The 27502-nt window shown below is 50.1% G+C and overlaps 1 protein-coding gene across 2 annotated transcripts; it reads left to right on the top strand.

The window, feature by feature from the left end:
• Window positions 1-1065: 1065 nt before the first annotated feature.
• CCM2L (CCM2 like scaffold protein) lies at window positions 1066-18692 on the top strand. Of its 2 annotated transcripts, none has more exons than XM_045444931.1 (10): window positions 1066-1157; window positions 3937-4104; window positions 5878-5961; window positions 6064-6244; window positions 7033-7496; window positions 10341-10476; window positions 12920-12983; window positions 15766-15895; window positions 16481-16619; window positions 17530-18692. In XM_045444931.1, the coding sequence occupies exons 1-10, from the start codon at window positions 1128-1130 to the stop codon at window positions 17838-17840; spliced, it is 1707 nt and encodes a 568-aa protein (XP_045300887.1). In that variant the 5' UTR covers window positions 1066-1127; the 3' UTR covers window positions 17841-18692. The 2 variants fall into 2 exon arrangements, with proteins under 2 accessions (XP_045300887.1, XP_045300886.1); XM_045444930.1 differs by having other exon boundaries at window positions 6061-6244.
• The last annotated feature ends 8810 nt before the right edge of the window (window positions 18693-27502 follow it).

Genomic DNA, 27502 nt, shown 5'->3' with positions numbered 1-27502 from the left:
GAGCTTCAAAACAGTCCAATGCAGAACCTCCCCAACTGTCCTGGGTGGGACAGGCTGAGCACACTGGCCCTAGAGGTAAGGAACTAGGATTCGGATCCAGACTTTCCAGAAATCCCAGGTCCTCCTCTTACAAACGCTATGACTTTTTCCGGTCAGCCTCTGCAGTTGAGGCTGACGTATAAATCTGTATAAATAGGTATAACGATACCCCAACACTGTAAGGAATAAGAGAGAGTAAATATGTAAAGTGCTCAGCACAGAACCACAAAAGGAAACTTGCCTCACTAAGATTCTCCCAAGAGACAGAAAAAGAGCCCGGGACACACAGACACATAGATAGGGAAGTAGTTAATATTCACGAAGCACTTCGTATGTGTCAGGAGCTCTTCTGAGTGCATTTAATCCTTACAAGGTCACCGTGAGGTCAGACCGGCATGATGCCCATTTTACAGATGGGGAAACGAGTGGATAAGGGACTTGCCCAAGGTCATCACCCTAGTAATTGGCGAAATCAGGATTCAAACTCCGGCAGCCTGTCCTCAAAGCCCATGAATACTGCCTCCTTAAGAGTAATGATTAATTTTTAATTAATTAATTTTTAATTAAGTATCCTATAGTTTGGGAAGCATTTTCCTACCCGCTTTTGCATATGTTCCTCACCACAGAGAGGGAGGCAATTTTATTCCTAATTTATAGAGAGGAGGGGGCAACTGAGGCTGTGAAGGGAACTGACTTGCTTTGCCAAGGTCACACCACAAGGTCAGTGGCAGAAGTAGGGTTGGGATTTGGGATTTTCTGACTCCAAATCAGGGGACCCATCCCTAGCCTGACTCAGTTCCCAAGCGCCCCTCAACAGCAAGCCTTCTGGCTTCAGGCTGGAGGCATTCTCCCCAGGACAGTTGCTCTGGCTGGGTTTCCTTCCACCCTTCAGCTGGAGGGGCCCAAGGCTGCATCCTGCACCAGCCTCCATCCCCCCACCCCCCACTCGCTATCAGACGGGAGGGGCAGGAACTCCAGGGCTGGTGGAGTTTCCGACCAGGCAGGAAAAAGAACAAAGGAACTGTGTGGGGGGAGAGGGTGGAGGGGGTTGGCCAGGAGGGTGGCAGGAGTGGAGGGGACGCTTCACCATGGAATATGAAGTCAAGAAAGGAAAAAAGGTAGGTGGGAGGCTGGGAGGGATGCCAGGTAGAGAAATGTCCCTGGAGGGAGTAAAGTGGGGAGCCCGGGTGGGGGTGATGGGCAGCGAGTGGCATAAGTAGAGTCTTCCTTCTCATTTGGAAAGACCGTCCTTCCCACCCTTGGGCAACCAGACATTTGGGCTCAAACTCCCTAACCTGTCTCCCGGCTCTCAATGGCCTCTGCCATCCCTAGAAGGGACACTCAGGCACCTTCCAGGGAAACCCAGCCAGACAGATGACTTTGGGAGATACTCTCAAACTGCTGCCAGTTTTCCTGGGGTTTCCTCAGACTGAGGGACAGACAGACACCCAACAGACCCATTCCTCTTCTCCCTACCTCCCAGACAGAAGGACCTCAGCCTGGGCAGCTCTGTGCTATGAGGCTGTCTATCCAGATTGAGACACCTACCTGCTCCCCTGCTGGGTTCCAGCCTCGTCTGCGCCCCCAGATCCTCACTCCTCCTTACTGTCAGAAGCTTTCTAGTCTGGTTCACTGGACACCTCACCTGGTTGTCTTTGCCATTCAGGGAGTCCCTCAGATTCCAGCGCCCACCCCCACCCATCCCTCTTCCCCCAAGAATCCTAGGTCAGGCTATGTGAATCGTGAGGGCTCAGAAGGGAGCCAAGACCTAGGTGCTTGTTCTCTCTTGGCTCATTCCTTCTGCAGATATGCACTGAGAACTTATTTTGTGCCCCACACTGTGCCTGGTGCTGGTGATGATGTAGCAGTGAGCAAAGTCAGACAAGGTCTCTGCTCCCTCCCTGGAGCTCACAGCGTTTTGGGGAAGGCAACTTTAAAGAAAAGCAATTAATACAAAGTTGCATGAGAGACGCCATACGTGGTGCTGGGGTACAGAATATTAGGGGACCCAGCCCTAGCCTGGTCAGCTTGAGCTGAGATCTAATGGGCAGAAGGAGAGAGGGTAGGGAAGTGTTTCAGGGGGAGGAACAGCATGTACAAAAGCTCTCAGTGGGAAGGAATGTGGCAAGCAAGATGGCCCTGTAGCTGGAGGGCAGGAGTGAGGGGACAGTAAGATAAGGCTGGAGAGGTGGGCAGGGCTGGACCACTGAGGGCCACAGACCAAACTTTTACCTACACTCCACTCACACACACATATTCACACACACAGAATAAAGTCCCGGCTCCACAGCTGACATTCAAGCCCTCTGTGGGCTTGAATCTTCTTCCCACCCTTCTCCAGGCTCATCATGCTCAGCCAGCCCTGCCAGCCCCCAGACGTTCGCACATGTCGTGCCCTCTGCCTGGAACGCCCTTTCCCAGACCGTGTGCTCTCATTTAGCAGAACCTCCATATATCTCATGCAGGCTCCATGATGCTGGTTTTAAAATCTGGGCTGGGCACGCATCAGAATCACCTGGAGTGTTGATTAAAACATAAATTATTGGGGGGGGGGGCGCGCCTGGGTGGCTCAGTTGGCTGAGCAGCTAACTTCAGCTCAGGTCATGATCTCATGATTTGTGTTCAAGCCCCACGGCGGGCTCTGTGCTGACAGCTCAGAGCCTGAAGCCTGCTTCAGATTCTGTGTCTGCCTCTCTCTCTACCCCTCCCCTGCTCACACTGTCCCTCTTTCTCTGTCTCAAAAATAAATAAACATTAAAAAATTTTTTAAAAACCCACATAAATTATTGGGTCTTACCCCTAAGCTCTGATCCAATAGGTCTGGGATGGAAAGCGAGAATATGCGTATCTCTTAAGTTCCTTGGTGCTGCTGCTGATGCAGGAACCATACACTAAGAACTGCTCTAGAGTAGTGCTTTCCTGTGAGATTTAGATTCTGTTGGGATGGGCTGGAGTCCTGGAATTGGCTTCTTTAACCTTGCTGTAGGCCATTTTTATGCAAGTGCCTGCTGGATTCTACTTAAACATACTTATTAACTATTTATTTTTTTTAAGTTTATTTTTACTTATTTTTAGAGAGAGAGAGAGAGAGAGAGAGAGAGAGAGAGAGAGAAAGGAGCAGAGAGAGAAAGGGAGACAGAAGATCCAAAGCGAGATTCGCACTGACAGCAGGGAACCCAATGCAGGGCTCGAACTCACGAACCACAAGATCATGACCCAAGTCATGACGCTTAACCAACTGAGCCACCCAGGTGCCCCTACTTATTAACTATTTCTAATTTTTAGGAAAGCACAGAGAATAGCTTAACAAATATCTGTGCATTCACCACTTGGCCACATTGAATCTTTTTTTTTAAAGTTTATTTATTAAGAGAGAGGGAGAGAGAGAGAGAATGAGTGGGGGAGGGCCAGAAACAGAGAATCCCAAGCAGACTCTGTGCTGTCAGTGGGGCTCAGTCCCAGGAACTGTGAGATCATGATCTGAGCTGAAATCAAGAGTGAAACGCTTAACCGACTAAGCCACCAAGGCACCCCTCAGCCACACTGAATCTCAATATTTTTCTTACTTGTCCCAGCCTGGACCCACTCCTTACGCCTGGGCCTGGGCCTTAGCAGGGTCTCCGCCCTCATCTGGGTGTTTAGAATGGAGATTTTAGAGCCAGACTATTGGTTCTACTGCTAATAGCTGGTGTTCTTCTCGGCTAGTTCTCCCTCTGAGGCTTAGTTTCTCCATCCATAAAATGGGGATCACAGAGGCACCCCTTCAGCAGAGTCTATGAGAATTAAATCAGGTAATAGGGAAATAGTTAAAATGTTGAATGTGGACGTGCTTGATAAAGTCAGTTGCTGTTATTACTATTATTTCTCCTGCACACACCCCCCCCCCCCCCCGCCCAGGGCTTTGTCTCCCCCATCCGGAGGCTGGTGTTCCCCAAGGCCGCGCGCCGGGCAGCCTTTCGGACCAGTGTGAGTCGCCGGCCCCTGCACTCGATGCCCCTTTATCCCCCTGACTACCTCATCGACCCCCAGATTCTGCTGTGTGACTATCTGGAGAAAGAGGTCAAGGTACGTGTGGGATGAGGAGAAGGGTGGGCAGAATCTTGGGGCAAGGGGTAAAGGAGGGGTAAGTTTTCCTCAACTCTCTTAAGGGTCCCTGGCAGGGTCTGAAAATTGAGCTGACAAACAGATTAACAGGAGAAAAGCGTACACATTTTATTAAATGTTTACATGTCCATGAGAGCCTTCGCGAGAGAGTGAAGGCCCAAAGAAGTGACCAGAGCACGAAGCTTTTGTATCTTTTTTACAATCAGTTAATTTGTGAAGAACTGACAAGGCAGAGGGGTGGGGGCTAGGGGTAGTAAAAGGTGAAGAAAGAACAAGGTTTGTTTATACAGCCTTCTCAGCCCTAAATTCCTTCATGAGAAGGATGTCTGGCTCCCTTCCGGTACAGGGAGGGTACCTTTCATGTGGGAGATTCGTCTTCTGCTTTCAGGGAAGAAAGGTAGGGGTGGGGGCAGGTCAGAGGGACCTTCCTGCTTCTACCATTTTCTTCAACTTCTTCAAGCTTAGGATATTCTGTAAGCCGAGGTGCCATATTTTGGGGTAGCATGTTCTGGATCCCGTCAGGAGAGACTGCACCTCTCCCCCACACCAAGCCCTGACCAGCCCAGTCTCACACAGGGGAGGCTCAAAGGAAAGAGACCTGAGTTCAAGTTAGCCTAGCTCCTGCCTTATGCTGCAGCCCTTCAGCAAATGATGTCCATCTGCTCAGCTTCAGTGTTGCCATCCCAGCACGAGCCTCAAAACCTACCCACAAGGGAGAGCAGATGGCAAAAGCCATACCTTCCTGTGAGATTTTACTGCAATAACGTTATCGGTACTCAGTCTCTAGGGTAAAGGAACCCAGCTCAGCAAGCCACAGAGGACTTAGATCACTCAAGACCTTTCTTCTATTTCAAGAGCACCATGAAGGAGCAGTGGAGAATCCTCATTGCCCAGGGAAGATTGCTATGGGGGTAGGAGTGTCAGGTTTGACAGGCTGCCCATTTAAATGTGAGTTTCAGGGGCGCCTGGGTGGCGCAGTCGGTTAAGCGTCCGACTTCAGCCAGGTCACGATCTCGCGGTCCGTGAGTTCGAGCCCCGCGTCGGGCTCTGGGCTGATGGCTCAGAGCCTGGAGCCTGTTTCCGATTCTGTGTCTCCCTCTCTCTCTGCCCCTCCCCCGTTCATGCTTTGTCTCTCTCTGTCCCAAAAATAAATAAAACGTTGAAAAAAAATAAAAAATAAATGTGAGTTTCAGATAAGCAATAACTACTTGTGTCGTATTAATATGTCCCAAATATTGCATGGGACTAAAAATACTTTAAAATTTTTTTGAAGTATTCACTGTTTATGTGAAATTCAAATTTAACTGGCATCTTGTATTTTACCTGGCAACGATATATGGAGGGTAAAGCTAACAGGTGCACATAAGAAATGGGCGCTGAAATTTCATAGAGAATAAAAGAAGAAGAAAAAATTTGATTGGTGGGATTCACCTAGCAGAACAAAACTATTACTCCATTATTTTAATGGAAAAAGTTAATTCTTACACTGAGTAACTTAAAGTTTGTGATAACATTAAGTTATAACTAAGACTGGATGGAGAATTATTGATTGATTTGGGGCATCATTTTTTTGGATCTGGCTTCTGTGACCACCTTATTATCAGGTTATTATTAATTCAGATATGTATACCTCAGTCTATCTACATTGCCTCAGTGAGGAGGTCTGGGTCCTCCAAGGCTTCAAAGTGACTTCTCTCTGCCCTTCTCCCACCCACTCCCTCATTTTGTATCCAGTTCCTGGGCCACCTCACCTGGGTCACCTCCTCACTGAACCCCTCCAGCCGGGACGAGCTCCTGCAGCTGCTGGACACCGCCAGGGTGAGGCCCCGGAGAGGGGGGGGAGGGCAGGGTCTTGTCCCCTTCGCCCTCTCCCACCCGAGTTCCTCCGGGACCCAGGAGATCCGACCCACCCCGCAGCAGTTGAAGGAGCTGCCGCTGAAGACCACGGCGGAGCAGGACAGCATCCTGAGCCTGTCGGCCCGCTGCCTGCTGCTCACCTGGCGCGACAACGAAGAGCTAATCCTGCGTATCCCCACGCACGAGATCGCCGCCGCCTCCTACCTGCAGGACGACGCGCTGCACCTGCTGGTGCTTAAGACCGGTACAGCTGGCGGGGCCTGGCCAGGGGCAGGGCTGGGAGGTGAACAGGGTGAGAAAAGACCCAGCATCTAGTCTTGGGAAAGGCGGGGGCGGGCAGGTGGGGGTGTTGAGGATGGATGGTGTGTGATGGAAAAGGCCTGAGCACGCTACCCTGAGACGACGGGCAGGCCATGGCTATAAGCAAGAAGTCGCGGCCCAAGGTTGAGGTTGAAGGGTGGATCGCCACCAGCCTGAGGCCAGGTGCCGGGGCCTGGGAAGGTTGGAGGAGCCCAAATTCTGAGACCTGAAGTTAAAGCGCTTGGTGAAACAGAGCGAGATCGCTGCGCTCGGAGAGAGCTCGCGCTAGCAGCCGGGTCTGATCCAGGGGCGTGGCCATACGCCAGAGAGGCGGAGCTCGCGGCTGGGGCTTCGGCGGGACAGGTCAAACCCCGCCAGGCTAGGGGCGTGGCCTGAGGCCAGAGGCGGGGTTGAGGGGAAACCTGAATCAAAGAAGAGGTCTCTGAAACTAGAGACTGGGGCCGAGGTAGGGCCAACAGAGGGAGGAGACTGCCTGGCCACCGCCCTCAGACCAGACGCCAAGCGAGGTGTGGCGGGTGGAAAAGGCCTGCGGGACAAGACCAGGGTGGAGCCGAGGCCGGGGGGGTGGACCCGAAAGTAAGCGCAAGGAGCGGGGCGGGTTTGGCCTCCAGACTTAGAAGGCAGAGGTGGGGCCACGCGCCGCTAGTCTCCAGCTGGCCTCGTGGGGGGCTCTTAGCCCGGGTCTCCTGACCGCCATCCCGCCACTCCTAGGTCTGGGCGTGGACCCGGTGCCAGCCGGCGTCGACGCCAGCCCCGGCGGCGCGGGGCGCGACCCAGGCCCGCCGGGCGCGGCGCCAGAGAAGCGGCGGGTGGGCACCACGGAGCGGCGCCACACCATCTGCAGCCTGGACTGGCGGATGGCGTGGGGCGGGGGCGCGGGCGCAGAGGCCCGGGCCGGGGGCGGCGGCGGCGGCGGCAGCCTGGAGCGCCAGCGCGCCGGGGCGCGGGCGTCGGGCAGCTGGGAGCGGCGGCAGACGTTCAGCGGCAGCTGGGAGCGGCGGCACGGCGGCGGCGGCGGCGCGGGCAAGCCGGGCGGCAGCTGGGAGCGGAGGCAGGCGGGCGGCGGCGGCGGCGGCAGCTGGGAGCGGCGCCACCCGGGCTCCAACCCACTCGACCCGCAGGACCCCAGCCCCGACGCCTACTGCAACCTTGTCATCCTGGCTGTGGCCAACAGGGTGAGCCCGAGGGCACCCGGAGCCCCAGCGGCGTGCTCCCCGGGCACGTCCGGCGATGGAGGGCGCCGGTCTCCGTCCCACCCCGCCCTGTTCCTGGGGTCTACCCTGGCTTCTGTCCTTTCCCCTCCTGCGGCCCTGCCTAGGACTTCAGGTACTACCTGTGTGCCCACGACGCCAAAGGGCTTCTAATCTCCAGCCTGGACACCTCCAGGACTGTTGCCCCTTGCTGTCCCAGTGAGACGAAAACCCAGAATAGCCAAAACAGACCCCCTCCTCCAGCCTTGCTCCTTCTCCCACGTCGTCAATGTCAGCACTACCACAGTAACAATCATGAGGACACTAATCACCAGCATGAATGGAATGCCAACCCATGCCAGACAAGGAACCAGCATGAACACATTTCATTCTTTGACTAACCCCTAGAGGCAAATATTACAACCATCCCCATTCTGTAGAGAAGGAAACTGAGACCCAGAGGCTAAGTAATTTGTGCAACATCACACAGGAAGCAGGTGGTGGTTTCAACACTGGGATCCAGGAAGTTCAGAGCCTATACTCTTGTTAACTATGGCAGTCACCCAAGGCAGAAGCCTTCCATTCTTGCCTTCCCTCCCCTCCCCCCTTGCTTCATATTCATCCTTGCTTTTATTCATTTGACCATCTTTACTGAGCAGCGACTTTGTCGTAGGCATTGGGCTAGGTGCTATGGATACAAAGATGAACAAGACATATTTGGTGGTTTCCTTTAAGGAGCTCACAATCTAGCAGACACCTTCAAGCCCTAGGCTGTCTAAACTTTTCCTCTGACCCATGGCCCCCAGCCCTCCCCCCTGCCCCAGCCCCAGCTCCCTTATATATGTCTTAGTGAACAAAACAGTCTTGTGGATTTAAAACACCGAGAACTCCCCAAATTTTATCTTTCACCACATCTCCAGGCATGTTTCTCCAATCAGCCTCTCCATTCGGTGGGCTGATGGCCATCACGAACTTAACACATCCAAAGCTAAGCACCCAATCTTCTCCCCCAAACCTGCTCCTCCCTTGGTCTCCTTGTTTTGATTAATGGCAGCTCTGTCCTTCCATTGTTCAGACCAAAACCTTGCAGTGATCTGTGGCTGCTCTCGTTCTCACACAGCCCATATCCATTCTGTCAACCCTATTGGCCCTATTTTTAAAATATATCCCAAACCTATATACGTTTCCCCACCCTCCACTGCCCCTGCCCAGGTCCATGGCCCATCTTCTGTCATCCAGATCACAGATTTGCCTCTTGCTTACAATCTGTACCCCCCACAGTCAGAGCAGTCCTGTTAACACATAAGTCACATCTTATCACTGCTCAAAATCTTCCTGTGGCTCCCCACTTCCCTCCAAGGAAAAGTTATTGTCCTTACAACTGCTTGTAAGACCACCCACGTTATAGTGGTGGCTGAAGTGCATTTCTTCTCTGGCCTCATCTCTTTCTGTGTCCCCCTTTATACACTCTACTCCAGCTGGACTGGTCTCCTTAGAGAGTACAAGAGACCTGTGCATTCTGGATGGTTCACCGTGATATTGATATCACCTGGGACCCAATAAGTATTGAACGAATGGGTGAAATAATGTATATTATAGTATTATACCTTATGATGCAGGCCAAAAAGAAAACAAGCAGATTGCAGTGGTAATGAAGGAGGAGATCCAGTTTGCATAGAGAGAGTTTGCTCCTTTTAAACTGAAAGGTGAAGGGGAGCAAAAAGCAAGGCGAAAAGCCAGGAAAATGAATTCCAAGCAGAGGAAACAGTGTGCCCTGTTTATCGCACTGGATGGTGAGGGCTTTAGGATACAGACCTCATCTGAGACCCCAGAGCCTGGCCCAGTGCCTGAAACAGGACTAAATGAGAATTTGCAAAATGAGTAAATAAACTAAGAGTTGCATTCCAGGAGTATCTGATTCCCTGGCCTCCTATCCAAGGCCTGTGGTCCCAAGGAGGGTACAGGAGTTAGAGTCAAAAAATCTGAGTGCCAGTAGTAACCAACGCTGTGAACTTGCTATATTAGCCTGGGCAAGTTACCTAACCATTCTAAGCCTCGGTGCCTTTAACTATAAAATAAGAATACTCTCTTCCCTGCCTATTTCTATTATAAGGATCAATCCTGCCTATTGTGGCTTACATTTTAATGTATACCCTGGGCTTTTTTAGAGGCAAAAATATGAAATAGTATCATGAAGATGGTCTCATCAGTTATTGTCTTTCTGTGTCTCTTGCTTACACATAAAGAATTAAATTAGGCAAATTCCCTTCAAATTTGCAGTCTCAAAAAAAGTTTCACCCAAGAATTGAAATTCCTGCCTTCTATCAGGAGACTGAGGTTTGTGTATTCATCCTACTTCCATTTTTGCCCTGGATGCCAGGAAGCTGATATCTAAATATGGCATCCAGTAGCAGTAAGTATGTTGAGTCTAAAATTTTCACACATGTGATTCTTCCTCTTCCTAGTACGTAACAGGAGACCTGGGTTCTAGTGCTGGCTAATCACTTTACCTCTCTGAGCCCCAACTTCCTACTGACAAATTTAAACTAGGACTTATTTTAGATAGGCTTCAGGAGGTCCTATGAATCCCCAGAAGTTTGGGGTGCGTTTTTCAGAGCAGAAGACTTAGCGTTGCTGCTGGACTCTATAGAGGAGTCTAAGACCCAGAGGGTGGCCATGTAATTTTGATAGGAAATGCTCTGCAAGTCGATTTAAAGGTGCCCATAGATGCACGTGTGGCCCTGTGAACCTCTTCACACTGTTTGAGGAAGCAGGGGTGTCCTGGGCACTGGAGAGGCCCTGAGTGCTCTGTCCTCCTCCCTGGGCCAGGATGCTGCCGAGGAATCCTGTGCCCTCATCTGTCAGGTCTTCCAGATCATCTACGGGGACCAGAGTATCGAGTGCGTGGACCGGGCCGGCTACCACTACACGTCAACGCCTGAGCGGCCGTGGCTGTGCAGTCGCAGTGAGTACTGGAACTCCTGGCCACCCCTCCTGTGAAACATCCCAAAAGGCCGGCGAGGACTCCGGGACTCCGGGCCAATGAAAGCCTGTAGGGGCCCTGATCTCTACCGCAATTATAGTGTACTCCCCCCTTATGTAGTTAAAAAAAATTTTTTTTCAATGTTTATTTATTTTTGGGACAGAGAGAGACAGAGCATGAACAGGGGAGGGTCAGAGAGAGAGGGAGACACAGAATCGGAAACAGGCTCCAGGCTCTGAGCCATCAACCCAGAGCCTGACGCGGGGCTCGAACTCACGGACCGCGTCGGATGCTTAACCGACTGCGCCACCCAGGCGCCCCTCCCCCTTATGTAGTTAAAATGAAATGTCAGTTTTCACGGTGACCTCAAACTTAGCTTCTGCACAATGTTCTGGTTGCCAGATTTGGAATGAGCCCCTCAGAGCTGAACTTTTCTCTCTCCCTTCTGTTTCTGATGTCCCTTCTTTGCAGAAATGCAAGCACATGCATTGTCTTTTTACTGAGCTGTCTAGCCCCGCTAGGATTCTAGGTCAAAACCAAGATTTCCAGGCCCACCCTTGAACGCAATCAAAGGCTAGAATGAGAATGAGACTAGGAGAGGCATTTATTGAGCACCAACTACGTGCCAAGCACAGTACCACTGTGACTCATAGCAGCCTTGTCGGTCCTATTTGCCACTGTATCCCATGGGCCAAACAGAGGTCCAGGGACATCATAGGTGCTCCTAGATAAAAGACTTCTTTGAGACCTTATGATTCTAATTTTACAGATGAGGACATTAAGGCTCAGAGTAGTCAATGCATTGCTCAAGGTCACACAGCTGGTAAGTGGCAGAGTCAGGATTCAAACCCAGGTGTGTCTGATTTCTTTTTATTTTTAAAAAAAATTTTAATGTTTGCTTATTTTTTGAGAGAGAAAGAGAACATGTGCAAGCAAGGGAGGAGCAAAGAGAGAGGGAGACACAGGCTCCAGGGTCTGAGCTGTCAGCACAGGGCCTGACACGGGGCTTGAACCCACAAACTGCGAGATCATGACCTGAGGTGAAGTCGGACACTTAACCAACTGAGCCACCCAGGCACCCTGGTGTGTCTGATTTCTAAAGCTCCTATCTGCAACAGCCTTGCTCCCATGCTGCCTTCAAGGCTGCTAAGTGAATTTCCTCAGCCGCAGCCCCCTCAACGTGGTCCCTGTCTGCAAACCTCCAGGAACAGAGCGACAGCTCATTACTTCTGCAGGCACCCCCATCTGTGGGAACTGAGGTTATTAGGAAGTTGGGATAGTTCATCAACTCTCACAGGATGAGATAAACAAATGAGCAAATGATGGATAAAGAAATGAGTCAACAAACATTCCAACAAATTCATTGTTTTTTCTTTAAAGATTTAATTTTTTAAAAGTAATCTCTAGGGGCGCCTGGGTGGCTCAGTCGGTTAAGCGGCCGACTTCGGCTCAGGTCATGATCTCGCGGTCCGTGAGTTCGAGCCCCACGTCGGGCTCTGTGCTGACAGCTCAGAGCCTGGAGCCTGTTTCAGATTCTGTGTCTCCCTCTCTCTGACCCTCCGCCGTTCATGCTCTGTCTCAAAAATAAATAAACGTTAAAAAAATTTTTTTTAAGTAATCTCTATACTTGGGGCTCGAACTTATAACCCTGAGGTCAAGAGTCGCATGCTGTACTGACTGAGCCAGCCAGGCACCCCCAACAAATTCAACAAGTATTTATTGAGCTCACCAGGACATACTGGTGAGCAAAACCAGATGTGGCCCTGCACTCACAGCCTTGCATTGCTAGGTAGGCCGACAGTAAATAGGTACACAAAATGTAACCACGTGCTGTACTCTGCAGACATAGACTGAGGAACCAGCCTCACCTGGGAAGTCAGGGTGGTGTCCTGAGGAAGTGACACTGAGGTGAGCCAAGATCAGAAGGGTAAGGCTAGTGGAGTCAGAGAAGTAACAGGACTAGGTACAGAGCAAGTTCTCTGTGAACAGTGCTGCTATTCTCTGGAGATCTTGAGTTCCTTTCCCTCAAAGTTCTTTTTTGTTCTCGCCTCAGACATGTTTTCAAAACATCCCCTCACCTGTTCCCTCACCTGCTGTTCTCAAGGCCACTCCCCCCCGGGGAAGGCAGGCAGGCAGGTGGTATTGTCCCAACCTTGGGGAAGTTGAGGGCAGGGAGAGAGGAGGTGAGTTGCCCAAGGTTGGCTGTGAGTTGGTGATGGGGGCAGGTTTCATGGTCAAAATCTTCCAGCAGCTGCCCAATTTCACTCAGAGTAAAAGCTAACACCCTTACAGTTGCTTACAAGGACATCCGTGCTCCAACCACCACCCCAACCGCAGGGTGGGACTGGGGTTGGGGGCTTGGGGAGCTGGGGACGTTGGTCCTTTCTCTGCTGCCTCTAACAGCCCCTCTGTCTGCTGACCCCAGGTGAGAGCTGCCGCACAGACGGGACGTATGCCTATGACGCCGACTTCAGCTGCTGCAGCTCCTTGTGGGTACCGCCCCACCCCCACCTTGCACAAATAGGGTCTCTCTTCTAGGCATTCTTGAGCTCCCTGTGGGCAAGAGAGGGTGGGTGAAAAGGATCCCACCTCGATTTGTGCTGATGCCCTGAGCCCTGAGGAGGGTAGGCGAACTGACCTCTCCGGGCTCTAGTGAGCTCATAGGATCCAGACCCAGACCCTAAGAGGCCTGGGGGACAACCGGAACCCTGAGTGGTTTCCACGTAGGCCTGTAGTTCTCTGCCAGTCATCCAGACACAGTGGCCTGCCTAGTCCCAAATCACAGCTAATGCCAAAAACTAATTTTGGTTTAATTCCATGTAATAGAAAACCCTAAAAAGGATTTGAGTTTTAAATAAGATCGAGCTTTCCCCCCCTCACCTCTTACGTAAAACAGATCAGGAGTTTATGGCTCTTATGGTCATCGAGGGTCCAGGTCCTTGGCACCTGCTTCCGTACTCAGAGTTACCTCATGGACCAAGATGATGGTCCGAGCTCCAGTTATCACAATGGCAATGCCAGGGATGTCTGTAAAGAGCTTTGCTGGGATCCTGGCCTGATGACTTCTGCGTATGTCTTAGTGGCCAGGACTTGGTCACATGGTCACAGCTAGCTGCTGCAAGGCTGGAAAATGTAGGAGGTAAAACAAAACAAACAAAACAAAACAAAACAAAACTCAGTTGGCCATATTGTCCAGGGTTCTGTTTGGTATGACTAACCACACTAGCACTGAGGGGTTTCCCAGGACTTGGGATTTTCTATACTAAAACCAGGAAAGTCCCAGGCAAACTGGAACAAGTTGGTCAAAGTTAGTTCTCTTACTAAGGCCTCTGGCTTGACAGGTAGCAGGCTCTGCCACTAATATATGCCCTACTTTTATTTTTTTTTCCCTCTTCTGTGTCAATATTTGTGGCTTCCTTATACTGTGTGCCCTTGGGCTAGTCCTTAACCTGATATCTGCTGCCAGATCTAGATCTGCTAGAGTCATGATAATGACTAACATTTGTGCTTGCTGTGTGCCTAGTGCTGTTCTATAAAGCACTTCATTTTTTTTTTAAAGTAAACTCTACTCCCAATGTGGGCTTGAACTCATGACCCCAAGATCAAGAGTCACGTGCTCTGCCAACTGAGCCAGCCAAGAAAAATCTACATAGCAACATCACAGTGGCTGCTGTTTATTTATTGTTTCTAGTCTATGACTCTGAGCGCTGTACGAATAGACTCCTCTAATTCTGATGACGTCAATGTTTGTCATCCCATTTTACACATGGAGAAACTGAGGAATAGAGAAGCTAAGCAGGCTTGCCCAAGGTCAAGCTGTAGGCCTGAGATTTGAACCCAAGCAGCCTAGCTCTAGGTCCACACCCCCTAACCACGATGCTACACTGCTTTTCTGTAGCTAATCATAGAAGATGGTTCTGGAACAATTTAGAAACCAGAAGGCAGGTTAATTTTTTTTTACTCTTTTTTTTTTTTAATTTTTTAACATTTGTTTATTTTTGAGACAGAGAGAGACAGAGCATGAACGAGGGAGGGTCAGAAAGAGGGAGACACAGAATCTGAAACAGGCTCCAGGCTCTGAGCTGTCAGCACAGAGCCCGACGCGGGGCTCGAACTCACAGTCTGCGAGATCATGACCTGAGCCGAAGTCGGCCACTTAACTGACTGAGCCACCCAGGCATCCCTACTCTTTTTTTTTTTTTTTAATGTTTTATTTATTTTTGAGAGAGAGAGCATGCGCGGGGGAGGGGCAGAGAGAGAGGGAGACACAGAATCTGAAGCAGGCTCTGAGCTGTCAGCACAGAGCCCGACACAGGGCTCAAACTCACGAACCATGAGATCTTGGGCAGGTTCATTTTTTTATTAAGCAAGAATTATTGAGTACCTTTCATGTACCAGGCACTGTGCTGTGTGCTAGGGTTATGGTGGGGAATCATACAAGGATGAGACCCGTGATTGGCACGCAGTAGGTACTCAACAAATAAGAAACCAAGGTCCCTGCTCCTGCATGGTTTATCATGCAAGCACACTTGCAGCGTCTAGCACAGGAGACGATGAAGTCATTATTTAACAGAAATAGGCATTAACGATAACTAAAGAGAACGAGCACTTCAGAGCACTGAGAGAGACCCATGGGGAGCCTACCTCTTTGGGGGTCAGGAGGGCCTCTCAGAGCTCATGAAACTTGAACCGAGGCCCAGAGGAGGAGAGGGGAAGAGCACTCCGGGCAGAGGGGCAGAAAGTGCAAGGGCTCTGAAGCAGGAGGACAAAGCTTGGTGCATTTGAGGAGCAGCCAGGAGGCCACCGTGGATGTCGGTGGGGAGGATCTGGGAAGGCCTTGAGTGTCATGGGTAGACTTATGAGTTTGTGACCACATTTGACAGAGGATCAACCCAGTCATGGGGAGGGGAAGGTCAGGGAAAACTTTCCCGAGAAGGTGACATTTAAGCTCCAATGATGAGTAAGCGTTAGTTGGACAAAAGATAGCGTAGAGAGGCATTCCAGGCAGAGGGAATGGCATGTGCAAAGGCCCAGAGGTAAAGAGGTACTTGAAGTATTAGAGAAGATGGCAGAGAGGCCTGAGCACACAGAGCAAGGGTGAGATGAGGCTTCAGAGGCAGCCAAGGGCCAGATAAGTGGGGCTTTGGAGGCCAAAATGGGATCTAGGATGAAGCCCAGAGCATCAGTAGCTGTGCCCTCCCTCCCCCACCTGCTGTAGGGAGAGGAGCTAGAGGAAGGTGAGTGAGAGCCCCATTCTGCCTGTCTCTGCAGCAATGGCTCCCAGGATACATTTGAAGCGTGTTACAGTGGCACGTCCACACCCTCTTTCCACGGCTCCCACTGCAGCGGCAGCGACCACAGCGGCCTGGGCCTTGAGCAGTTGCAGGATTACATGGTCACGGTGAGCAGGGGCAGGCAATGTGAACAGCACAAGCAAAGGTCTGGAGGCTGGACAAAACACAGAGAGTATTTCAGGAATCCTGAATAATCCTGGACATAACTGAAGTAGACCTTGGAAGATCGGGGGCAGGGTGGTGGGGGGCGGGGGGATATGAGGTTAGGAAAGTAAATTGGGCAGCTTATGAAAGCCTTCACTAATGTCAGCTAGCATTCATTGTGTGTCGTCTGTAGAGCAGGCACTGTTCTAAGCACATTTTATGCGTTTATTTTAATCCTTTCAACAGCCAAAGAGGGAGGTGCCATCATTATCTTTACTATATATAAGAAAAGCAAGGGTCAAGGAGGTTGCCCCCTACCCAAGATCACAGAGCTGATCAACCAAGGGGCCAGGATTTGAACTCAGGCACATCTTGTGCTTAGATTCAGCCCAGTGTCTGCATGCCCCCCCCCCCCCGCCCCGTAGGCCATGGGAAAGGTTTTGGGGGAGACGTTGGCCAAATACACCCTAACAGAGGGTTTGGGTCTTTTAGGCAAAGGCTGGGTGGGGATTGCTCCCTGGGACTGACCTTGGATGTTGTCCCCACAGCTGCGGAGTAAATTAGGGCCCCCCGAGATCCAGAAGTTTGCAATGCTGCTGCGGGAGTACCGGCTGGGGCTGCCCATCCAGGACTACTGCTCAGGCTTGCTGAAGCTCTATGGGGACCGGCGGAAGTTCCTCCTCCTTGGTGAGCCCCCTGCCACACCCCCCGAGATCAGGCAAGGACCCTGCTCCCAACTGGTCCACGACACTCCCGATTAGGCATCAGGCTAGAAGCGTTTTCTCCTAGTCCTCAGCCTCCGATAAAGCCAAGATTATGAAATCCATGGCACATTTGAGGAGACAGGCGCAGGGCAGGGAGGGACTTGCTTGCAGTCACAGCCCATCAGTAGAGAGCACTGGTATATCCATTCACCTTCATAGCAAAGCTGGGGTGGTGGGGGGAATATTCTCCCCATTTACCCCATGGGGCAGTTGACGCTCAGAGAGGCTGAGGCACTTGTCCAAGATCACACAGCTGGTAAGGAGGGCTGATCATAATAACAGGAATAATATTAATAAGCTAACAGGTAATATCTTTGTCAAGCATCTTCTCACTGAATGATTCAGTTTGGGAAGGTAGAAACTCTCATTTGCCCCCATTTGGCAGATGAGCAAAATGAGGCCCAGAGAAGCAAAGTAAAGTGCTAAAGCTTGCGAGTGGAGATGGAAGCAAAACAAGCTGACTTGTATGAAGCACGCAGTGTGCTGGCCCCTCGTCACATCCCCCCCTGGGAGAAGAGGTGCAGTCATCTCAGTTCTACAGGGAGGAAAGTAAGGCCCAGAGCAGCTGTTTAATGAGGGTCACACAACTAATAAATGGGAAAGTAGCAGTTACAATAGTAACAACAACGATAAGCTAATATGTAGTGAGCATTTACTATGTGCTGAGCATTAGGTCATTGTTCTCTGGCTCAGAGTCAAGGAACTTGTGCAGGACCACACAGCCAGAGAGCGGGCGGGCTGGAGATTTGACCTCGGTTCTCCGGAGAAGGTGATTCCACAATGGGAGGGGAAGGGCTGAACCCTGAGGCGTCCCTCTGCCCCTGGCCCCGCAGGGATGCGGCCCTTCATCCCGGACCAGGACATTGGCTACTTCGAGGGCTTCCTGGAGGGCGTGGGCATCCGCGAGGGGGGCATCCTCACCGACAGCTTTGGCCGCATCAAGCGCAGCATGAGCTCCACGTCGGCGTCGGCCGTGCGCAGCTACGACGGGGCGGCCCAGCGGCCCGAAGCGCAGGCCTTCCACCGGCTGCTGGCCGACATCACGCATGACATCGAGGCGCTGGCACCGGACGATGAGAGCACCGACGAGGAGGCCAGGGACTCCCCGGGTGGGGGCGACACGGTTGAAGACAACTACCTGTAGCCGCCACCCATGCGGAAGGCGGGGAAGCATCCTCAATCCCACCTGTGTCTCACTCGCTCCTGCCTGTGGGACCCCAGCCCCAGGGCCCCCCTCCCGGGGTGTCCGACCTCGCCCTTGGCGCTCCAGTCCCTGCAATACCGAGAATGTCCTGCAGGGGGCGGGACCCCAAAATCGCAGGCAGTTGCCAGAGGCTCAGCCAGCCCCTCTGCCAGACCTGGGTGGGCAACACTCTACTCTGTCACTAGCCCCAGGTGCCAGGGACAGCCCCTCTCTCCCGCCACTCCTGCAGCTTTCTGCAGGCCAAAGGACAGATGAGGAGTGGGCTCCACCTGCTGACAGACTGAGAAAAGACTTCCCAGAGCCCAGAGACCTCTTGTTCCTCCTATATTACAGTTTGAGAAACTGAGGTTCAAAAAAAGGTGAAGGAACTTGAGGAAACCTCCTATTTCTTCTGAGATATTACCTCAAAGTACACATACAATAGCGTAGAGGGCCTTTTTAAGACTCTAAATGGCAGGGTCGCCCCTCCCCTGATGGCAGGAACTGGATCACCAGTGTGGCATATCTTCACTTACAGTTGGGTCAGAGGTAGGTGATGGGGGTCCCAGTCTTGGCCCTAAGACTCTGAACAAGTTGCTTGTTCGGATCTTGGATTGGGAGCCAGACAGACCTAGGTCTCCTGTCTGGTTAGTGTTCTCACCTCTTGGTGACTTCCATTCCCTAATCTGTCCCATGAGGTCGGCCCCATCCACCTCACAGGGTTGGTTGTGGGGATTAACAAAAGCACAAGGCCTTAGTGCTGGGTCTAGCCCATAGTAGGCACTCAATAAATGTTCCCTTCCACTTCTAACACTTTAGGACTTGGTGTACCTGTCTTGGCTGGGCGCAGTACGATGGAAACTGAGGTGGGGGTCAGATGTAAGAAGATCTTTGGGGAAGTTTGTGACGAGGAACTAGGACTTGCCCTTTGTGGCCCTATTACACCCTGGCTCTGCGCTCAAGCCCCAAATGAAAAGTACCTGAGACTCCACAGGCTATCATCACAGGGGGCCGGGGTGGTTAAAGAAACCTGACAGCCGGGTTGGAGAGGTTAGAGAAGTCGGCATGAGGACAGCTTCAACACAGCCTGAGTAAAGGCTTGGAAGCTAGAAGGAGTGACCCCTGAGAGGGGGCCAGAGACTCACGCAGAAGTGCCGAAACTTATTTGTAAAGCTTTAGAACCTTCCATGGCCAGACACATGGTCCTTACCGTGAGGTAGGTACAATTATCACCAATTAAAAAAAAATTTTTAATATTTATTTATTTTTGAGAGACAGAGAGAGAACATAAGCAGGGGAGGGGCAGAGAGAGAGAGAGAGAGAGAGAATCAGAAGCAGGCTCCAGGCTCTGAGCTGTCAGCACAGAGCCCGATATGGGGCTCGAACTCACAGACCATGAGATCATGACCTGAGCCAAAGTTGGCTGCTTAACAGACTAAGCCACCCAGGTGCCCCTAATTATCACCAATTTTAAAGTAATATTATTATTAGGGCTTCAGGTCCAGGGTTCCAGGATTTATACTCAGTTTGTAGCAAATGATGTTTTCTTTTGCTTTATTCCCCCCTCTATCCACCCATTCCCCACCCTCCTTCCCCTCCCCACCGTGGGCACCCACCCTATGTGTTGATCTACGTCCTGGACGTAAAATACACAATGCATCATGTGTGTAATTACACCACATGAATGGTATTGTGTAAAGATCTCAATCTGACGCTTCCTTTTTGCACTCCATCATATGATTATTTCTAAGTTCCACCCATGTTTCTGTGGGAAAATCTAGCCTATTGTATCATATTGCTGCAAAGCATTCCAAGCTGAGCATCCATGGTGTTATTTATTCACCCCTGGCCCCCTGTGATGGATGCCCAGGTGGCTTCCAATTCCCTCTCACCACAAACAACACTGTGATGAACATCTGTGTACATGACCCTATAAGCCTGTGTGAAAACTTCTTTGGACCCTATACCCAAGATGGAATCCTAAATCACAGGGCACATATTTTTTAAATGTCACTGAACTCTACTAGTAGTGTGTGAAAGATGCTTGTCTCCCCACATTTTCAATTTTGCCTATAGTTTGGGTGTAAGGTCATCTCAGTGTTTGAATTTCTCTGATGATATGAGGCTCAGAATCTTCTGTGCTTGCCAGACATTTGGGCTTCCCCTTCAGTGAATTGCCTGTTCCTGTCTGGTGCCCATTATGAATTGGGTTTCCTGTCTTTTTCTTGTCGATTTGCAGGAGTAGCCTGTAAATTTTAGATATTAATCTCTTGCTGGATATTGATGTTCCCAGTATCTTCACCTAATCCACTGCTCATCCGTTGGGTTTGTCTGTGGCAGTGGCTTTCAAACTCTACCGTGCACCAGAATCTCCTGTTCAGCTTGCTAAAACACAGATCACTGAGCCCCACCCCAGAGTCTCTGACTCCGTAGAGTAGGGGTGGGACCTGAGATTCTGCATTTCTAACAAGTACTCAGGTGATGCTGATGGTCCACGGAGCACACTTTGCGAACCACTGGCCTATGGTGACTTCCTTTGAACAAATTTGTTCCACTGAACAAATCCATAATTTTGATGTTTTCAAATTTATTTACCTTCATTTTATGGATGAGGGAACTGGAACGTAAGGAGGTGAAGTGAATGACCCAAGGTCACACAGTAAGCTGGGATTCGGACCCATATCTGGCCAACCCCAGCGCGCATGCTCCTAGCCGCTCTGCTATCCTGTCCGCCAGCTTTTGGGATGTAGTGACCACAGGCTGAGGCATTTGTCCTGAGACCATAGGGAACTTTAATAAGTTCCTGAGTGAGGCAGACGTAGAGGGAGAAGCACAGTGACAGGGCTGCCGAGAGTCACTGGAACATTCTTGCCTCATAGCTCCAGGGATGGAGCAATTTCCCTCACACCCCGAGGAAGTCCCCACCCACCCCGGAACTACCCTCTTACCAAAGCCATGTAATGCCTTGGTTTCTGAGGTCCAAAGGGCCCTAACTGGGGCAGTCTAGGCTCTGAGCCTGCGGACTCTGGCCACACTTCCTCCTGTAGCATTCAGCGACCCTGCCAGGATCACTTCCCAATATGGTTTCATTCTAGGCACTGCAAGAGGGGAAATACCCCTGGGCATGAGATAGCTGCTTCCCAAAGACCTCTAGGGGTGGGGTAAGGATGGAATTTCTGTACCAGCTAGGTCTCCTGGGCACAGTTTTGACCCATGGACAAGTGGTAAAGTTAGTGAAATCATCTCCAGCTGCCCCTTACAGTGTGGCTCCTTTTATTTAGGGCCCTGCAACTTAACTTCTCTCCCTCCCAGCTTCCAACAGAAGACTCCTAGCGGCGCTCCTTGACTGTGTGCTGGGAAAGAGTCCTCTGGCCGCTGTCATTTGATCACCAGATGTTTAGAGAGCATACACTCTGTAGCAGGCATTGTGCTAGATAAGAGGGAGATATATAGAACAATCCCTGCCCACTGGGGGGGGGGGGCTCTCAGCTTGATGGGAGTCCCCAAATCACTACAGCATAAAGTTCTCAACTGTCAAATCAAAGAGTGCGAAACTATCTCTTCCTAGGGAAGACAGGAAAGGCTTTGCAGAGGGGGTGACTTACGAGCAAGACTTTGAAGGAGGAGCAAGATTTTTGGCAAGTGGAATAAGGTAGACAGGAGAGCCCCACCCCCCCCCTCCCCGGCAGGGCCATCATGAGCAAAGGGCAGGGAGCACGAAGGAACATGGCACACTCCAAGGACTGGTAACCAGTTAGCTCTACTGCAGGGGTTAGGCACTGGTGGCCCCGGGGGTCAGACCAAGTGACTTTCGAATCCCAATTCTATCATTTGCTAGTTGGGGGACCTTGGACAAGCTACATGTCTCTGGGTCTTTGGTTCCCTCACCTACAAAATGAGGATAACAATAGCATCACCCTCAGAGATCTTGTAGATTGCTGAAGACTTCAGGATAATCCACGTAAACGTACATACCGCAAGTGCTCAATAAATACGACCATTTTTATTGCTGGAGGAACATGGGGTGTCGGGGGTGGGGAGCAGGACTTCAAGGAGAGGAAAGCAGAGGAGTGGGCAGATTGAGAAGGCTTTTGAAGTGCAGGCAATGGAGAGTGACCTAAAGGGCTTGCATTTTACTGAAGTGAGTCTAGCTACTTGGAGAGGAGGGTTGACTGGAGGTCCAAGGAGAGTCTGGGCCTGGGAGCTGGGCAGGACCTGAGGAGAAAGGCAGAGACCTGACTCAGATAGGGCGAGGAGAAAGAAAAGGAGAAGGCGTGTTCAGGGAGGGGCAGGGTTGAGAGGGCTCCCTCCCTGTTCAGAAACAGCTGCCTTTCACATCCGTTGATTGGATTCATTCATCCGTTCATTTGTTCATTTACTCATTCCACGACTACTTATTTAGCACTTGAACCCTGGCCTCGTGGGGCTTACACTCTAGAAAGTTTATATTCCTATTAAATAATGTTACTTGGAGCCCGCAGGTGCAGTGTCCACCTGTTTAGGCTTAAACGATCGGAAATTGGCAGTCCTATTGGTGTGCCCTCCATTTCTGACTTGTCTATGTCAGACATTTCAGATGAAGGGCAAAGGGTCTTAGAGCCAGGCCAGCCTGTCCTGCCCGCTTCCTGTGATGGTGAGTTCCCTGTCTCCTGTGACAGCCCTTTTCATCCAATGCAAGAGCTAACAACTGCCTCCTTGCCCACTCACCTCCTATTCCCCACCCCCAGGTCCCAGCATCACCTTTTCGAGCCCTACATGACACAGCTGCTCCCTTGGACCCCGGGCAAGCTCTGCAGTGATGCACAGAAAATGACACAACCTGCAGAAACTTCTCGTTTATCTGACTCAAAGCAACTTGTTCCAAAAAAAACCCAAAAACTTCAAAACCTGGGTTTTGAAGCTTATCATGTAGACAAAGGGATAGGGCCTCTGATGTGCAGAGGATATTCAAATAGATAATAAACACCCATAGCCCAGTAGCAACTTGTACAGTTCACAGAAAAGAAAATACAGGGGTTACTGGGTGGCTCAGTTGGTTAAACATCCAACTTCGGCTCAGGTCATGATCTCACAGTTAGTGAGTTCGAGCCCCACGTCGGGCTGTGTGCTGACAGCTCAGAGCCTGGAGCCTGCTTTGGATTCTGTGTCTCTCTCTCTCTCTGTCTCTCTCTCTCTCTGCTCCCCCCTCCCCCACTCGTGCTCACTCTCTTTCTCTCTCCCTCTATCTCAAAAATAAATAAGCATTAAAAAAATTTTAATGAAAATACAAATAACTCTGATATGTGGTAAGTGTCAAACTCACCCATAATAAGAGAAACACAAATTAATACTACATTGAGAAAACATTTTTCAAGTGCTAGGTTGGCTAAGCTTGGAGAGTTTGGTAACGTACATGTGGTTGCAGGTGCAAGGAAACAGTCACATATGGCAGGTGGAAGGGTACGTTGGTATAAACCCTATTTAACAATATTTTAAATGCACAGACCCCTTGATGCAACAATTCCACTGCCAAGAATTTCTCCTACAAGTATACTCACACAAGTGGAGAAGATGGATGTGCAAGGAAAATCATTGAGATTAGAAATAAACAGGGGTGCCTGGGTGGCTCAGTCAGTTAAGCGTCCGACTCTTGGTTTCAGCTCAGGTCATGATCTCATGGTTTGTGAGGCAAACGTGAGCCCCATGTGGGGCTCTGCACTGACAGTGTAGTGCCTGCTTGGAATTCTCTCTCTCCCTCTCTCTCTGCCCCTCCTCTGCTCTCTCTCTCTCTCAAAAATAAATAAATAAACTTAAAAAAAGAAAGAAAGAAATGTTCAGGGATAGGAGACTGGTTAAATAAACTGTGGCTCACGCAGACAATAGAATGCCATACAGCCATTCATAAAAATGAAGAAGCTGTCTATGAACTGATATGAAATTATCTCTAAGATAAAGTAAGTGAGGGGGGAAAGGCAGGGTGTAGAGCAATGCACTTTGAATAGTGCTGTGTAAAGAGGGTGGGAAATGCCTTTGTGTATATGCATGGAATAGTTCTGGAAGAATATACAAAACAGTTCTAGTTGCTGCCTCTGAGCTGGAAGAGTGTGTAGCTATATAACAAGGAGAGAAGGAAACTTTGTTTCATGATGTGTCTTAAATGTTGTACCATGAATGTGAATTATAGAAAAGCTTTTAAAAAAAAAACACTATTGTGATATTTATCATACTCTGTAACACCATCTGTTTCCATGTCTATCTGATCTCCATCCTCCACCCCGACACACACACACACACACACACACACACACACACATCTTGCGAGGGGAAGAGGGATAGCTGGTTCTGACTCATTCCTGCACTCCCTGGAGCCCAGCGTAGCACCCAGCACAAAGCAAGTGCTCAGAAAATTTGAATACACATTCACAATGACTACCTTCTCCAAGGAGACCCCGGTTAGTCTAGCCTCCTAGTATCTCTGCTCTCGTGCAGACCATTCCCACATTGAACAGGGATGACCTAGAGAACTAATGTGATGCTTCACCCTGCTCTCCGGGATCCCTCGCTCTGGGGGAAGCCAGCCACCGTGTCATGAGTACTCAGGCAAGCCTTATGGAGAGGTTCACTTGGTGAGGAACTGCCACCTCCTGCCACGAGTTGTGTGAGTGAGGCATCTTGGAAATGGATCCTCAGCCCCAGTCAATCCTTTGGATGATTCCAGGCCTGACCTTGATGGCAGGCTGGTGAAAAACCCCAAGCCAAACCACTGAGCTAAGCTGCCTCCAAATTCCTGACCCCTCCCCCAAATTGTGGGTGATAATTACTGTTTCTAATGTTTTAAGCTGCTAAATGTACGCAGCAATATACACCCAATGCAACCAATAAATCTTTATTAAGCCTTTACTGAGTTTCAGCTCCGGGGCAGGGGGATTGCAAGAGAAAAAGGCATAACTTCAGGGGAGCAGGCCATGTGCACGTTCATTCCTTCAGCTAACATTTATTTTTTTAAAGATTTTATCTTTAAGTAATCCCTACACCCAACGTGGGGCTCGAACTCACATCCCCGAGGTCAAAAGTTGCACGCTCCACCCACTGAGCCAGCCAGGGGTCCTTCCGCTATTTATTGAGCACTTATTATATACCTGGCCCTGTGCTGAACGCTGACACAAAATGTTGGCAATTAAAATACCCTCCAGGACAAAAGGGAACTTTCTAGAGTGATAGAAATGTATATCTTATCAGGTTGAAGTTACATTGGTGTACGTGCATTTATAAAACCTCAGCAAATGAACACTTAATCTTATGCACTTTGTTTATGTAAATTTTACACGAAAAATACTGTAAACAAACGTTGAATTCCAGTTAATAAAATGTGAGGCGAAAAGTGAAAGTAGTCAGAGAAAGACAAATCATATGACTTCACTCATATGAGGAATTTAAAATACAAAACAGATGAACATAAGGGAAGGGAAGCAAAAAGAATATAAAAACAGGGAGGGGGACAAAACATAAGAGACCCTTAAATACAGAGAATAGAGGGCTGCTGGAGGGGTTGTGGGAGGGGGGATGGGCTAAACCCGTAAGGGGCACTAAGGAATCTACTCCTGAAATCATTGTTGCCTTGTATGCTAACTTGGATGCAAATTTAAAAATAAAAAAAATTTTTTTTAATTAAAAAAAATGAAAATGTGACCTGAAGTAATTTACTTTGAAATACATTTTATTGATTAAAAATAATTTTTTTAAACATTTATTTATTTTTGAGACAGAGAGAGACAGAACATGAATGGGGGAGGGTCAGAGAGAGAGAGGGAGACACAGAATCTGAAACAGGCTCCAGGCTCTGAGCTGTCAGCACAGAGCCTGACGCGGGGCTTGAACTCACGAACCGCAAGGTCATGACCTGAGCCAAAGTCGGACGCTTAACCGACTGAGCCACCCAGGCGCCCCTGAAATACATTTTATTTTTTTCAACGTTTATTTATTTTTTATTTTTATTTTTGGGGGACAGAGAGAGACAGAGGATGAACGGGGGAGGGGCAGAGAGAGAGGGAGACACAGAATCGGAAACAGGCTCCAGGCTCTGAGCCATCATCCCAGAGCCCGAAGCGGGGCTCGAACTCACGGACCGCGAGATCGTGACCTGGCTGAAGTCGGACGCTTAACCGACTGCGCCAACCAGGCGCCCTGAAATACATTTTAAAAAGGGGAGTGGACATGGGGCGCCTGGGTGGCTCAGTCAGTTGAGCGTCCGACTTCAGCTCAGGTCATGATCTCACAGTTTGAGGGTTTGAGCCCCGCGTCAGGCTCTGTACTGACAGCTCAGAGCCTGGAGCCTGCTTCAGATTCTGTGTCTCCCTCCTCTCTCTCTGCCCCTAACCCACTCACATTCTGTCTCTGTCTCTGTCTCTCTCAAAAATAAATAAACATTTTAAAAATTAAAAAAAAAAAAGGAGGGGGGAGTGGACAGATGGCTAGATGGACAGATATGTGAAGAAGCCAGTAGAATATTAATGGCGGAATGTAAAGTGGTAAGTCCTGTAGGGGTTTTGTTGTAAAAGTCTTTCAATTTTGCTACATGCCTGGCAATTTTCATTAACAAAATGTTTGGGGAAAAGACCTTCAATAACCATATATGTCAGTCCTCTCATTAATTATTAGTGTTTCAATTACACAAAATAAAAACAAATACAGTCTGGTTTAAAAATGGAAAAAAACAAAAACAAAAAAAACAACTGAGAAAAAGTCATCCTCTCTTTCCCCCTGATTCCAACTTTCCTTTCTTCTTCAGCGACAACGTCTGTTGTTGCCGGCTATGTAGTTTCCAGACCTTTCTCTTAGCATCTCCATACATATATGGGTAAATACAAAACCGTGTTTTTTTTTTTTGTTTTTTGTTTTTTGTTTTTGATGAGTGTGTTTTCATCCTATCCTGCCAATGTGTCTTGGGGATCTCTCCACGTCAATTCATGCAATGGCCTCAGTTTTAAATTGCTGAGTAGAGGACGAGCCGTGTTCAAGATGCGAAGCTCGGCACGAGGTATTGCTTAAGAGCAGACGGTAAATCCGAATTGCTGGGACACGAACCCATTCTCTTGGTTTCTGGGGCGTGGCCGCACCCTCCGGGAGCCAGGTCAAGGCCGAGGGGGCAGGGCAGGTCTTTTTTTTTTTTTTTTTTTAATTGTTTATTATCTTTGAGAGAGAGAGACAGAGAGACAGAGAGCAAGCAGGAAAGGGGCAGAGAGAGAGGGAGACACAGAATCAGAAGCAGGCTCCAGGCTCTGAGCTGTCAGCACAGAGCCCGACGCGGGGCTCGAACTCACGGGCTGCGAGATCATGACCTGAGCCGTAGTCGGCCACCCAACCCAACCGACTGAGCCACGCAGGCGCCCCTGGGCAGGCCTTTTATGTCGGGGAATGCTGGGGGGCGGCAGGCCTAGGGGACCTGCCTGGGTTTGCGCACGCGCAGGGGCCCAGGAGGAAGTCAGATAAGCGCTTCCTCTTTTCTTGCCCTCCGGGGACCCTGGGGGAAGGCAGGGGTTGTGAAACCGAGCTGTCCCCCAATCCCCCTGGGGTGGGGGGGAACTCGTCAGCTGGAGGAGGCCACGCAGCTGGGGGCAGAAAAACAACTTCACGGGCTCCCCTCA

This window comes from Leopardus geoffroyi, chromosome A3, assembly GCF_018350155.1.
Source record: "Leopardus geoffroyi isolate Oge1 chromosome A3, O.geoffroyi_Oge1_pat1.0, whole genome shotgun sequence".
Taxonomy (NCBI): domain Eukaryota; kingdom Metazoa; phylum Chordata; class Mammalia; order Carnivora; family Felidae; genus Leopardus; species Leopardus geoffroyi.
This window is presented reverse-complemented; position numbering and strand designations above follow the sequence as displayed.